Below are 16,533 nucleotides of genomic sequence, written 5' to 3'. Positions count from 1 at the left end.
AAAAAAAAAAAAAAAAAAAAAAAAAAAAAAAAAAAAAAAAGAGAGAGAAGAAAAATATATATATAATGATATTAATAAAAAGCAGCAGAAGAAGGAACATTAAAGGGTGCGATCACTAGATCACACCTTTTTCTCGGGGAAGGTGCTGTAATAATCCGGCCCTGAGCAGCAGCGCCATCTGCCGGAGCATCCGGAAGATATAACAAACGCTTGAACGGGCGATGCTCGGCTCCGTTCTAGAGATAGCGCGCTACGAGCTCCAAAGCTGACCAATGCTCGAGGGCGGCGAGGTTGAGCGACGCACAGCTCCCTCAAAACTACAGACAAGCCTCACATCGAGCAACGCACAGCTCTTTCGAGGCGACGAAAAGCCTCACGTCGAAGTAACGAGGTTGAGCGACGCACGGCTCCCTCAAGGCGATGAAAAGCCCCACATCGACCGACGCACCGCTCATCGAAATGGTGAAGTTGAGCAACGCACGGCTCCTTAAAAACAACAACAACAACGCAGGTTTAGACCGGCAAAACGGGCTACTGCCGCGACCTGCCCCCGCTTCTCGGAAATCGGCTGACTCGAGGGTCAGAGATCAAGGCAATAAAGCCGACAATCGAACTCGCGCGACACGCGCCCTTAAATCGGCAAAGCCGACGATCGGATTCACGGTAGCGCATGTCAAGGATCAGTTGACCCGCGAGTCGTAGATCAAAGTATGAAGGCCGACAATCGCGGCCCGTAAGATCGGCTGACCGGCGAGTCGCAGATCAAAGCAGCAGAGCCACCGCGGCACGTGTCTTTCTTTTCCCCTCTCTCTCTCTCTCTTTCTCTCTTGTCTTCTCTTTCACTTTCTCCCCTACCTTTCGCCCAGACCGCGAGTGTAAAAGGAAAGGAGCATCCAAGCCACGGATCATTCATTCTTGAACGACCAACCGAGCACTACCCCAGCTCTTACTAATTGACTTACGAACCGATTACATTAACGAACCTCTGCTGGACTTAACTTTGTTAGGAGCATATCCGTGAAGAACTCAGCCGCAGAGCTAGTTGGTGGACTTAGTCTCGTGAGCAATTAGTGAACTTAGCCTCTGAGTTATTTAGTGAAGTTAGCCTCCGAGCTAATTACCGGACATAGTCCGTCGAACGAGATTATCACAGTCGCTCATCGCCACTGTATCGCGCACGGGAGAATATCCCGGTATGAGACTCTGACGGTTCAGTGCCGATAATCCCTCTTTCCCTCTCTTCGGTCGACCTCGTGTTCGGGTACCAACTTGGACGGATGTCCTTTTGACTCTCGACGCGAGCAAGATCGTCCAGAGGAAAGAGTCGCGCCACAGAGTCTCACGACCCGCAGGTCACCGACCGACCCTCGCAAGCTCCGACTTGCAATTTGAACGAACGGAGCACGCGCATATCGAGCAGCAACGAGGCCGTTGCACTCGTTGACGTGACCTCCCCTGACGTAAGTCCTCCTCGCCAGAGTTAAGGCAACGTCGGCCCACCTCGTTGAGGTCATTATTTTCCACCTTCGGAGGTAAATCACTACCGAGGAGGGACACAGCAGCTTCTTCGCGTTTCTACGCGTTTATCGAGGAGCAACCCCACCGAAGGAATAAGCAGCTACGCATACCAGTAGGGAACGAAGCGACGCGACTACGTTCTCGTGACTGGGTCATAACACGCGCATCGCTCGCCAGTCCGAGCTGGTTGCTCAAGCAAGCCACACGTACACATAGTACTCCATTCTACGTAACTATTGCTAAGTAATACGTTCTGCTTAATCATTGTCTTATCTCGTGGATACGTCCACCACAATTTGACAACAGAATCAAGACTCTACTTGACAAAGCAGAACCAACTGAATACTTATTTGGAGACAATGTCAAAGAGCTCATAAGCGATCTTAAAATAGCTGAACAACTCAAGAAAGATTTACTTGGACCAAAATCAAGCAGTAATTTAAACTGGAAGAGTTCCTCGACCAAGACGGTGGGCAGTCAGAGGAACCAGAACAGGAGATTCTCATACTTTGCCCCCAAAAATCATCAAGCGAGCAGCTCTCAGGGCCAGAGCAACTACAGCAAGCAGAACAACCGTCGCAATTACAACCAGCCTCAACCACTCAAGAGGAGAGCTTAACTTAGGTAAAACTAGCAGGAAGACTCGCTATGTTTTCCTTAGCATGGGAAGAGATAACAAACAATACATTCATACTCAATACAATAAGAGATTACAAATACCTTTGATAAATAAGCCCAGTCAGAAATACTCTATTAAAAGAGATTTAGAAATCAATAAAGAAATCATAAATGAATCGATAAGGAAACTTCAAAAGATAGGTGCGATAGTTCAGACTGGCCATCAATCAGATGAATTTATATCATCTTTCTTTACTGTACCCAAGCCAGATGGATCGCATCGCTTCATATTAAATTTAAAAAATTTCAATGAATTCATACCTGAAGTCGTAAATGGAAGATATGCGTACAGCAATTAACATACTAGAAAAGGAGACTTCATGTGCAGCATAGATCGTAAAGATGCTTATTTTCTCATCCCAGTAAGCAAAGAATCACAGAAGTATTTAAAATTCATATGGAACAACAACATTTATAAATTCACGTGCTGCCCATTTGGCTTGAGTACAGTACCTTATGTCTACACTAAAATATTGCTTCAAAGTCTTGGATTTATTATTAACCATAACAAGTCAATTTTCGAACCCAAAAGAATTTGTAAATACTTGGGTATGATGATAAGTTCTGATCTTATGAGAATCGAATTAACGGAAGCAAAGAAACTCACAGTGAAAAACAGAGTCGCTCAGGTTCTAAAACACAAAAAATGTAAATATGAAGAATTACTGAGCCTCATTGGAACGTTAGTCAGTGCTTGCCTGGCAGTAAAATATGGATGGCTTTATTATAAAGAGCTGGAAATAATAAAATGGAGGCTAGGCCCAATTAATGAGTGCAATAAAACGCAAATAATTACAATGACGGACCAGGCGCTTAGAGATTTAAAATGGTGAAAAGAGCAAATACAGACATCTTTCAATAATATACGTGAATTCAAATTCAAAAAAGAAATATTTTCGGATGCATCAATAACTGGCTGAGGTGGTGTATGCAATGAGAATCACATTCACGGTTTTTGGGATGATAATCAAAAAAAGCAACATATAAATTATTTGGAATTATTAGCGGCATACTTGGCTTTACAAAGCTTTGCGCAACACTACCGAGACTGTCAGATACTCTTAAGAATCGATAATCTAGTAGCAATATCATACATAAATAAAATGGGGGAAATAAAATATAAATATCTTAATGAGATCACAAGAAAGATTTGGTCATGGTACATAGACCGTAACATATGGCTATTCACCGAATATGTAGCATCCGAAGAGAATCCAGCAGATGAAGACTCAAGAATAAAAAATTCGGATACAGAGGGGGAACTGTCGCATGATGCGTTTTCTAAAATTATAAAAAGACTGGGAAAACCTTATATTGATTTATTCGCGTCAAGAGAGAACAAAAAGTGTGATATTTTCTGCTCTTGGCAACGAGATCCTCTAGCACATGCCATTAATGTATTTACAATAGATTGGTCAGACTAGTCTTGGTACGCCTTTCCACCATTTGCTCTCATCGCAAAAGTCTTAAGAAAAATTAAAGAACAGCAATGTACGGGAATTATGGTTTTACCAGCATGGGATACACAACCATGATACCCGACGTTTGCAAAAATGTTGATAAAAGAACCTATTTTTTTTAAACCGTCTAACTCACTATTAATTTCCACCAACGGCAAGGAAAATCATCCTCTGGCTAGTCAGCTGACCCTAGTTGCAGGTGTATTATCAGGCAAGCCTTTGAGAGAAGAGGGCATGACAAATCAACTGTAGACGTATTGATTAAATTCATATCAGAAGGTACGATGAAACAATATAACTCAGTCTTGAAGAAATGGGCAAACTTCTGCAAGTCAGAACACCACGATTTATTTCAAACTAAAGTTAAAAGTGTACTAAAATTCGTGACTCAAGAAATGAACAAAGGCGCCAAGCATGGCTCTTTAAATTCTATGCGGTCAGCTATTTCTTTACTAAATAACAACGAATTACAAAACTCTAAAGAAATAGAAAGATTTTTCAAGGGTGTGTATCGCAGGAAACCTCCAACTCCAAAATATTCAGATACATAGGATGTAACTCCGGTATTAGAGGAAATGAAGAAATGTTGGCCGATGGAATCACTCTCTTTGGAAAAATTGACTTTAAAATTAACTATGCTATTAGCTTTGAGTACAGGATTTCGTGCTCAAAGTATAGCATTGATTAAGTTAGAAAATATAAAGAAACAAAAAGAAGGAGTAGAAATAAGAATCAAGGATCTAATCAAAACATCTATGGTGGGAAAGGAACAACCTTATGCCTTCTTACTTTTCTTCAATAAGAATCAAGAGATTTGCATAGCTAAAACTTTACTGCACTATATAAGCACTACCGCTACTTTACGAGCAGATACAGATAATCTATTAATCAGTACAATAAAGCCATATCAGGTAGCCACATCACAAACAATTAGTCAATGGCTAAGAACAGTTTTAAAATGATGTCACATAGACCCTAAGTACACCCGCCGGGTTAGATACTCGGACCTCGAAAATTTGAGATCGATTACTCGCTTCCTTCACTGCGCAGCGTCCGTCGTAAAAATGTAGTCACGCGCTGTTGTTTATAAACAGTGAAGGAAGCAACTAATCGATCTCAAATTTTCGAGGTCCGAGTATCTAACCCGGTGGGTGTACACAGGTCACTCAACGTAACATGCGTCTACATCTAAAGCCAAAGAAAACGGGCTAAACATCAATATTATTAAAAAAGCAGCTGGGTGGTCATATAATTCTACCGTTTTCATGAAATTTCATAATAGACCTATTGTTAATATTAAGGAAAATTTTGCTTATAAAGTTTTTAATAATAATATCAACAATGTTTGAAAATTGTATGAACATAAAATGTTATAAAATAATAAAGTAATCTTTTCATTACTCTAAAAATCTACAAAGTAATCTTGAAAACAATACAAGGAACGTAAAATAATTAATCAATCAAACGAACTTGTGAAAATCGATTGTAATTATTTGAGTTCCTTGTTCGAAAAGATAACTTTCCCGTCCGAAAAATAAAAAAATTCTACCCTTTACAAATGACGAAGAAGCGCCACCAGTGGCTGCACGGTGGCAGAGGAGTAATATAGACGGCAAAAAAACTCACAACTCTTTAAACAAGTGCGACATCTACGACCAAGGAGTAGTACTACAAAGTAATCTTTTCGAACAAGGAACTCAAATAATTACAATCGAACTTCACAAGTTCGCTTGATTGATTAATTCACTTGATTGAATTTTATTTACAATAGAAAAATTTTTTATGTTCTCAAACCTATTTTTAATGGTAAAAAAACAACCATGTTTGAATATGGAAGTATAATTCTTTAAAAATTTCCATTTTTCATAGATATTTTTATTAATTTTGGATAACAAATAAATAAAGGTACATTTTAACAACTGATATTAAATAACTTAATCAAATAATTTAGAAAATTATCTTTTTAAAGAAGTATAGGTATTTATAGAAATTTTTTTTTTTCTTTAAAATAATTTAAAAATAATTATATTTATTTGATTGTATTAATTAATATTGCATTTTTTTTATTGTCAATGACTTTGAACGGTATTTATTTACGAAGATTATAAAAATATTGGCCTTGAGAAGTGATTATTTTAAACAAGGTAAAAATAATGTCATTAAGATATTGCACTGATAATAAAATGAATACATATAATATTATTGTTTTCCCTAGCCAAGAGCCTCTTTATCGAATTGACAATAATAATTAATATAAATAATAATAATTACATAATTAGTTATAGCATAAGAAAACAATTATGGATTTTAAATTTAAACAAATGTTGTATCTCTTCTTCAATGTATTTTATTCAATAACGAATAAAATGTGAATAATAAATACCACTTTGAAAATTCATAGTTAAAAGGTAAACATATCATTTAATTTCTTCCCAAATTTTAAGTTGATAAAAACGTTCATATTAAGGGTTCAAATTTAAATTATCGGTCGAGTACTGGTAGATTCACTCGACTATTTATTGAAAAAATTATAATAACAATGGATTATCCATCGCAAATATGATCGATAAAAATATGTGCAATAGTTGATTTATCGATATATTGAGTTTAAAATTTTTATAAGTTTCACAGTACCCTTTATAAAACTTCCGTTTAATTAGTTCTTACAGTATTGGTTCTGCGAGATTTCTTCTCACTTTGCCGCGTGGCTAGGTTTTTGAGAGCCAAAAGCAACGGATTTTTAGTTTAGTTCAAAAGAAGTGTTTGAGGAACGTTATACATCTTAACTATAACTAGTTGAATACATTTTTATCAAAAGAAGATGGATAAAACTTTGCAGGAAAACTTATGGGAGCTGGACCCAGAATTGTTTCAAATTATTGAAAAAGAAAAAGAAAGACAAAAATGTAGTTTAGAGTTGATTGCTAGTGAAAATTTTACCTCTTTGAGTGTTCTCCAATGTTTGAGTTCCTGTTTGCACAATAAGTATAGTGAAGGACTCCCTCATCAAAGGTTAGAATTCGAACTTTTCTTCAAATCAGTTCCTTATATTTTAGCTAAGATAACTTAGTATTTTATGCATATAAAATTACATGTTCTAAAAATCATTTTTGTTCAACTAACATTTAATTTATCTGCAACTTTTATTTTTGTTGATTCTGACCCTCAAAACCAGTGTTAATAAATATTAAAAGATTAAACTCGCTTTTTAACATAAGTTTAAAAACCAGCTTCAAATCATTTAATATATCATGAAGAAATGGTGAAAAACTAAATGAACTAAAGATTTTATTCAATAAATTTATACCATTTTCCTTAATCGTAGATAAAAAATCATAAAATTGAAGCTAAATATGTACATGTTCAATTCAACTTCAGTTTCAAATTTTTAATTTTTTGAGAAGTTTTATATTTTATTTCTTTTTTTTTTTGCTTTTGTGTCAATTTTTATACTATCTGAATCTGAATTGAATTTGTAAACTATACATGTTATATAATTTTGTAGTTACCCAAGTAAAAATTATTTCTCTAATAGAATTTGAACCACAATTATAAACTTTTGAAAAAAATCATGAACTATTAAGAAAAGATTAATGAAAAGTCTTATAACTGTTAACAGATGCTTTTTGAGAGTTTTAAAAGTATATACAAGTTTTTCATTGATATGGATTTTTTTACAAAAATTACCTTTTTTTTTTTTAACTATTTTTTAACCAAAAGTTTGGATGGGAATTAAAAAGAGCTAATAACAGTTTCTAAGGGGCAATGAAATTTTATTAGAGTTCATCAATTCTGCAAAAATTCAGTACTACAAAAATTTTTCATGTGATAAAGAGAATAAAACACAAAAAATATATTTTTCTAAGCACCAGTTGTAATACTTAAGTAATAAGGAAATCAAAAGAGATTTTAATTATGCCCACATACAAAATCTTTTAATTTTGAGTTGGATCATTTTTATTTCAAAAATCAGATTTGAACCAGTTATCGATTGAACTTGAGGCCAGCACTAAATGAGGTGTCATATACACATTATAGAATATAACAGGTGTCTTGACAAAAGATATTTAAAAAAGAGTAAAATAAAAGTTCAAAGTATATCATATTACAGTATGTACTATAATGAAATGTAAAAATATTTTAAACTTCTAGAGAGAATTTAGTCAGATAAATTTTCATAACAAGATCATGTTTTTTATGACAAATTTTTAAATATTTTCATTCATATTATTTTATGAATTTTGAATTTCATTCAATATTTTCATTTCTCTAAAACAGATTAAAAAATTTTTACAAAGATTTACAAAAAAAAATTATAATTTAAAACTGATGCTTGAATTAAGTTAAATTTATATAGGTTTTTCATCTTTCTAATAATACGTAATGAAACATAATTAAATGTACTGAACTGTAATAAAAAATTTAGAAGAATCACATATTTTATCTGAAACTTTTATAGCATTACGGTGCGTAATAATAAATCGCAATTTATAAGTAAAGTGTTACTCATAGCCCTTGTATCGTAAAGTACTATTATCCACTGGGGTAGTTATGAAAATCATCGCAGTAATTTATAGTACTAATTAAAAGCTCTACACAATAATTTAAGCCTCTTCTGCTATAATAGTAAATTATGATGCGGATATAATATTAGTACTTTACGATACTAGTGCCATAAGTAACACTTTTTGGCATGGCTATTAAGGTCCGAGCGCAGCCGAAACCACGCCGGGACGAAAAGGGTTATTTATAGGTTATAGCCCAATCATATCGTAAAGTTCTGTATAATAACATATTTTTTGCCCCAAATGTCCGTACCTTAGGTATTTTCGTAGGTAGCGGTAAAATATATATAGTGTTTATTTTTGGCTAACGTTATTCTCAAATTCCATTATTTCAATATTAGTTTTAATATTACAAAAAAAAAATTTTTTTCAAGATACTACGGTGGAAATGAGTACATTGATGAAATTGAGATATTGGCCCAACAAAGATGTTTGGAGGCCTTTAATTTGTCTCCCGAAGAATGGGGATGTAACGTCCAACCATACTCTGGTAGCCCAGCTAATTTTGCTGTTTACACTGGATTAATTCAGCCTCATGGGCGTATAATGGGATTGGATTTACCTGATGGTGGTCACTTGACTCATGGTATGATATCAATGCATACATTATTAAATGTACTAATAAACTCTGTCTTCTTACTGTTTCTATTCACTTCCCTCTTGAGTTACGTAAAAAATTTGCAAATTGGATGTACAATAATAGTACTTTACGATACTAGTGGCACGAGTATCGTACAACATTTTATAGAACTGTGCTAAGTTCACATTTATGCCCCCTTTTCCGAGTCATGAGTCGCACTTTCTGTTAGCGCGAAGTAAGGTTAGCGCACGAGCGTATGCGAGTGTGATGCGAACGCAGCGGTGCCAGAATGTGCGACTTATGCCACCGAAAAGCGTGCCATAAATGTGAACTTATGCCACGCAGTGCTATAAAGTACAATAATTCAAGTTGTGTAGATAATCTGGTATAATCTGTTGACTCGTACCCCGAATATTTAAAAAAAAAATTGAATCAAATACAATTTACTCTTGAATGATTTTGGGTCCTTTGCGAGCTTATTGTTCTATTACTCATGTTCTATTTACTCATATAATCCACATTTACAACATACCATTCAACAGTTAAACTATTATTTCGTGTCCCTCAGTTTTCAAATACCTGAGTTTGTACTTTTACAGGTCGAAATTTTATAAATTATTATTTTTATTCTAGGTTTCTCAACCAAACAAAAGAAAATATCTGCTACTTCAATTTTTTTTGAATCTATGCCTTACAAGGTCAAACCTGAAACTGGAATTATTGATTACGAAAAACTTCATGAAGATGCCAAATTATTCCAACCAAAAATCATTATAGCAGGAGTATCTTGCTATAGTCGATGCTTGGATTATAAGCGGTTTAGAGAAATAGCAGATGACGTCGATGCATACCTCTTCAGTGACATGGCGCATATATCTGGATTAGTAGCTGCAGGTGTAATACCAAGTCCATTTGAATATAGTGACGTCGTGACTACTACAACTCATAAAACTTTAAGGTAAATTATACTTTTATCAAATGCTTTTGGACACTGCGCGCAGTGGTCGGAACAGTATTAAAAATGCACTAAACCTCAGTGTCAAGCGTATGAGGCACCAATCGAAAATCTAGACATAATTTTAGATTCGGAAAAACATGACGAATCTAAAACCGTTTCCCTTCTTCATTTAGCTATAACCATCCGTACTCTACAAACAATGATAAGAGTGTAAAAATGATGATTTTATTTAAAATTAGTTTATGAAAATTAGTTGATGAAATAGATCACTCCGATTATATTCAATAATAATTATCTTTATAATGGGGTTTGCGTGCCACTGGATGAACATTGGTCAAAATATGTGTTATAAGAAGTTCACGCATATGAAAAAATAAATTCTAATTGTTTATAAAATATTATTAACATAAGTTAATGAAATTTAACTGAATTTATGTATGTTCCTCATTGGATCGATGATCATCGTCAGTTTTTCTCATCAAGAAAACGAATGTTATGTTTTGACAAAATCAAATTAAGGAATTTTTATAAAAAATTTATTTAAACAATTTGATTTTGTCAAAACATAACATTCATTTACTCGATGAGAAAAACCGATGATAATCATCGATCCAATGAGGAATATCCATAAATTTAGATTTCATTAACTTATGTTAATAATATTTCATAAACAATTAAAATTTATTTTTTCATATGCTTGAACTTCTTCTAACACTTATTTTGACCAATGTTCATCCAGTGTCACGCTAACCCCATTATAAAAATAATTATTATTGAATATAATTGGAGTGATCTATTTCAGCGACTAATTTTCATAAACCAATTTTAAATTAAATCATCATTTTTACGCTCCTATCATTGTTTGCAGAGTACGGATGGTTATAGCTAAATGAAAAAGGGAAACGGTTTTAGATTCGTCATGTTTTTCCGAATCGAAAACTATGTCTATATTTTCGATTGGTGCCTCACACGCTTGACACTGAGGTTTAGTGAATTTTTAATACTGTTCCGACCACTGTGCTGCGTCTCTAGAAACCAACTTAGTTGTTTAATGTTGCCCAGGCCACGAGATATCGTGTATCATTTATCTTAACGAGTAAACCAACTTGTAATGAGTTCAATGTAATTTTATTTTATAATGTGAGAACAATATTTTAAATCTGCAAAATTAAACAGTTTGAATAAAACCCTCCTTAACAAAGCAAGCCCATAATCTTGAGAAGTAAGTTTTTGTCTTAGAATCCAGTTGGAACCAAAGATTTAAGAAAAAATTAACTGCAAACATTTTAACAGCCTTGTATGCAATTTTTTAAATGTATGTGCCAACAGAAGCAGAATTAAAAAATCGAAAAAATTATTTTTAAAGGTATCGATAAATTTTTTAATTTGTTTGCTTTCTCATAAAGTAAGCTCTGTGTTAGGTCTGAAATAGACTCTTGTCAATTTTTGTGTCTAGCCTATCCCGACTAAATATCGCGACTAAATAGACGCACTTTCTGAATGATGTCTGTGTGTATGTACGTCTAATAGCCGAGTCAGAAAGAGTCCTTTACGGCACGAGTATCATACTCAATTTTATAGCACTGCGCTAAGCCCACATTTATGACCCCTTTTCCGAGTCATAAGTCGCAGTTTCTGGTACCGCGGTGTCAGAATGTACTACTTATGCCACTGAAAAGTTTGCTATAAATGTGAACTTATGCCACGGTGCTATAAAAAATGCATTATTAAACTTTATACAAGTATTTTTATTAAATGCTGTGTTATATGGCATTTTAATATGTATAATTTAAGATTTATTTTTGAATAAATATAATTTTTAATTACAGAGGACCACGTGCAGGTGTAATCTTTTACCGAAAAGGATTAAAGAAGATAAACAAAAATGGAGAGAAAATTTTCTATGACATAGAAAATAAAATAAATATGGCTGTCTTTCCAGGGTTACAAGGTGGACCACATAATCATGCAATTGCAGCTATAGCAGTTGCTATGAAACTTGCCAAAACTGACGGTTTCAAACTTTATCAAAAACAAGTTATTAATAACGCTCAACAATTGAGTAATAGCTTACAAAAATTGGGATACAAGATATGTACCGATGGAACTGATGTTCACATGTTGTTAGTTGACTTGAGAAATACTGGCTTAACTGGATCTAAGGCCGAAAAGATATTAGAAGAAATTTCTATAGCCTGCAATAAAAATACAGTTCCTGGAGACAAAAGTGCATTTAACCCAAGTGGCATTAGGCTTGGAACTCCTGCTCTTACCACTCGTGGATTTTCAGAAAAGGATATTGAACAAGTCGCCACTTTTATTCATCAAGGTACATATATTTTTTAGTTCGAATGAATCGAATTATAATTACACTTACAATATGTATAATACTTGGAAAACAATTTAATTGATTTTAAAAACGATATAATTGACATAATTTTTTGTCTTTCTGTTCCGATTGCATTTTACTAAGGTTTTCAAAAACTTGTGTCACTTAAATGTCATTTCCATTTCACTTTCATTTCACTTTCATTTCACTCTTAGTCCAGTGCACTTAGCTGAAAAAAGGCCGATTTGGACAAAAAATAATAGTAGCAAACGACCTATACCATGTTGTAGGGGGAGTCTCAGGGAGTATGTAGACAAAATCTGTCTCCATATGGAGGTGAACTTTTTTAGTTATTAACAAAAAACCGAGAAAAATTTGCCCTGTTTTTGGTTTTTTGAAAATAACTCGAAAACGAAAAAAGCTACGGTATTGGCCCCATGAGATGAAATTTAGAGAATTTAATCCCCTTTAAAACCCATTTTGTTACGACCCGATCGGATGAATAGTTTCCGAGAAAATTGAGGAAATGTGCGGAAAAACGTGGTTTTTTGCAAAATCTTCAAAAATTCATATCTCCGTTAGTTTTTGGAATTAAGGGACGAAATTTTGCGCAAAAGTAGCTCTTATTTTGTAGAATAACTGTGCAAAATTTCAACCAGATCGGATAAAAAGTTTTGGAGATATTAATTTTACAAGATAGAAAGCGGCGATTTTGGTTTTTTGTTGATAGGCCGATTTGAGGTATAAAAAATTAACTTTTGGAACTTTTTATTACGGATTTGGAAACTAGAATAAATTTCCGACAAAATGTATATCTCAGTTCTCCCATTAGTTATGTAAAAGTATTAAAAAAATGCACGCAAACATTGCGCGTTTCGGCAAAAATTCGCGTCGTCGCGCTGCCGGGAGGCGGTGGTGGAGAGTCGAGGCAGCGGAGGAGAAGTGACAACAAGCGGCAACACACACGTCGCGCGGCACTTCTCCTCTGCCTCGACTCCCCACCACCGCCTCCCGGCAGCGCGACGACGCGAATTTTTGCCGAAACGCGCAATGTTTGCGTGCATTTTTTTAATACTTTTACATAACTAATGGGAGAACTGAGATATACATTTTGTCGGAAATTTATTCTAGTTTCCAAATCCGTAATAAAAAGTTCCAAAAGTTAATTTTTTATACCTCAAATCGGCCTATCAACAAAAAACCAAAATCGCCGCTTTCCATCTTGTAAAATTAATATCTCCAAAACTTTTTATCCGATCTGGTTGAAATTTTGCACAGTTATTCTACATAATAAGAGCTACTTTTGTGCAAAATTTCGTCCCTTAATTCCAAAAACTAACGGAGATATGAATTTTTGAAGATTTTGCAAAAAACCACGTTTTTCCACACATTTCCTCAATTTTCTCGGAAACTATTTATCCGATCGGGTCGTAACAAAATGGGTTTTAAAGGGGATTAAATTCTCTAAATTTCATCTCATGGGGCCAATACCGTAGCTTTTTTCGTTTTCGAGTTATTTTCAAAAAACCAAAAACAGGGCAAATTTTTCTCGGTTTTTTGTTAATAACTAAAAAAGTTCACCTCCATATGGAGACAGATTTTGTCTACATACTCCCTGAGACTCCCCCTACAACATGGTATAGGTCGTTTGCTACTATTATTTTTTGCCCAAAAAAATCTATCTGCACTGGACTATCTGTTATTTAATCGTGATTAAAGTTAAGGGAAATTCCAAAATAATGGTTTAATAGAGATCGATACTAATAGGCTCGCCTGTGTGAGTTCCAGTAAATGATTAAAGAGATAACGCTTCGTAAGTCTGCATTAAAATTGACTTGATAACAATTGCGGCTAACGTATAGAAAAATTTGATAAAATATTAATAAAAGAAAATAATAACTATTCGATTTTTAACCACGCGGTGGTTATTTTATACGTCATGATTCCATTGTGTCTCAATTGAATTTAGAACAATTAAATAATTGAAAATCTTATTTAATTAATAATTGATTTTTAGTTATTAATTCAAAATCAATTATTAAGATATAAGAAAATCAATTGTCAATATATCGGCTGTTGGATTATTAAATAATAGTGTCACCAAGTCATAGGAAGATTGAAAAACTACATAATAATAAACTGCTTTTTATCTTTGAATGACTAAACGTTGCGTGATTTCGCAGCTATTAATACGTAAAAGAAACTCAGCTTTTCGTTATTGATAGACCTTTGCATCAATATAACTTTGCATGATTTTTTTTTAATTTTTACACAAACTACTATGCATAATCCTAATACTTTAAGAAAAAGTCATGCAGGAAAATTCTGCAGCAATTCTCATAGAAAATCCTACATAAAATCCTCAGGGAGTTTAAAAGGAATTCTAAGAGATTTTCTGAGGGTAAATTCGTGCCGCAATTTCTGAAGGACGTCTTGCAGAAATGATAGTGACGGTTTTAAATCGAGAGTGCGCTTGAAAATTCCATCCCCGCCTGTAATCAGTAGTGCATGTTTTATTACTTTCAAAAGTTCTGAAAATATTTTTAAAATATTCACGAGATCTCTGAAGTGGTGAAATGGAGGAAGAAACCCTTATAAAAATTTTCTATAGGATCCCGCAAAATTCCTACTGGAATCCTATAGGACCCCTGTAGGAATTTTGTGGGATACTATAGAAAATTTTTGTAAGGGAAAATAAGTAAAGAAAAAAATAATAAATTTAAACTATAAAAGTCATCAATTAAGCTACACTTGGTTGTGTTGAGTTAATAAATGACTGCTTCTGTTTATCAAGAACAAATAATAATAATTAATATAAGTAATAGTTATGAAGCATAGCTGAAAGGCTCACTTAAGGTGGGAGATCAGTGCACAAGGACTGAAAAAGGGATTTCTTCTACAAGCAACTATCCCAATAACACTTGATATATCAATGCAATTTTTTCCCATGTTTTTGACCTAAAGAAGACTTTGCATATACATAATTTCATGTAAAATGTAATGCCCTTTCATAATCTAGGCTCCAATTTAAGATTTGATGCTTCATTAAAAAGTTATGATTGTTTAAACAGAAAAAACGTAAAAATTTTTGCCACGATCGACTTTGAGAATTTTTTTCGAACTGTTGCGGTGAAAAACTCAAAATATAAATATGATCAAAATATAGGTGATCATAGATGTAGAAGTACCTTAGGGAATTACTAAAGATTTTTCCAACCACTTTCCCTAACAAAATGGCGGCCGTAAAGTAAACTGTTCATGCATATCATCATGCAAGAAAACGCATGTACGGGTGAGAATGTATAATTTTTTACTCGGAACCTATTGAGTTTGAAGAAAAAGTTGATCGAAGAAAAAAGTTTACCATGCAAACTTGGAAAATAATGAGATTCAAAGTTTTGGCCATTTAACATTTAATTGTATGGGAAGTGGCAGTTTTTAGTGTACTGTGAGCTCAAATCACTTTACAAGTTAATGAAATTAATATATGTCATAAGAAATCTTATTTGCTTTCGAATGATATAAATATAAGAGTCTAACGCATTTCCCCTATGTTGTACCATGTAACGATGTGCGCTGCGTAATGCATATAGCCTTGTGCATGTAGCGTTCTAATACAGAACCACCTTGCATCGCTACAGCCTCCTTAAATTTGATTCCAGACCCTGAACGGTCATCAAATTTTACATGAAATTATTTATATGTTAAGTCTTTTCAAGGTTCAAAGTATGGGGAAAAAACACATCCCTTGTGAACGAAAAATTTGGCCATTTTGGGCGTTAATGGGTTAATTTCGATATTTTATCCAACTGTCTGTCTTCACCGAATGATATTCGTTAAAAAAATGATGTTTCCTGACGTAGCACAACTTTTTCAATAGTATGTTTTGATATTTAAATCAGAAAATGAAATTTTAAGCTTTGCAAATTAGTAATATTTATATTATTAGTACGGCGTGAAATAAGTTTACATTTATGGCACGCTTTTCGGTGGCATAAGTATGGCACTTGTATCGTAAATTACTATTATGACCCGATAATAATTAACTATTCTTGCACTTGCGCAGAATTAATCTTCATTTACCCAATCTACTTAATCATTCAAAAATTAAACATATACTGTAAAAAACAATTTAAATTTAACTTGCTAATTATTTTTGTTTTTTAGGACTTTCTATTGCCAAAGAAATAACTGAAAAATCTGGTCCAAAATTGAATGACTTCAATAGAATAATGCAATCAGATCAGACATTCCAACAAAAGATTAAAGATCTTAAAGGTGAAGTGGAGAAATTCGCCAAAACATTCTCGTTACCTGGACAAGAATCATATTAAACAATGATGATATTATTAAAATCAAAAATTTTAAAATATAAATAAATGGTATTGTTATAATTTTTTAATTTACAAATAAATTATATGTGGGTCAATTTCACCTAAACGATC

At 33.7% G+C, this 16,533-nt stretch overlaps 1 protein-coding gene across 1 annotated transcript; it reads left to right on the top strand.

Annotated features, from left to right (window-relative positions):
- The first annotated feature begins 6,308 nt into the window (after positions 1–6,308).
- On the top strand, positions 6,309–16,533 carry LOC106648210 (serine hydroxymethyltransferase, cytosolic). The gene is made up of 5 exons (XM_014364914.2): positions 6,309–6,668; positions 8,596–8,807; positions 9,435–9,759; positions 11,589–12,088; positions 16,256–16,533. The coding sequence occupies exons 1-5, from the start codon at positions 6,478–6,480 to the stop codon at positions 16,420–16,422; spliced, it is 1,395 nt and encodes a 464-aa protein (XP_014220400.1). The 5' UTR covers positions 6,309–6,477; the 3' UTR covers positions 16,423–16,533.

This window comes from Trichogramma pretiosum, unplaced genomic scaffold (genome assembly GCF_000599845.2).
Source record: "Trichogramma pretiosum strain Unisexual culture from Peru unplaced genomic scaffold, Tpre_2.0 scaffold24, whole genome shotgun sequence".
Taxonomy (NCBI): domain Eukaryota; kingdom Metazoa; phylum Arthropoda; class Insecta; order Hymenoptera; family Trichogrammatidae; genus Trichogramma; species Trichogramma pretiosum.
This window is presented reverse-complemented; position numbering and strand designations above follow the sequence as displayed.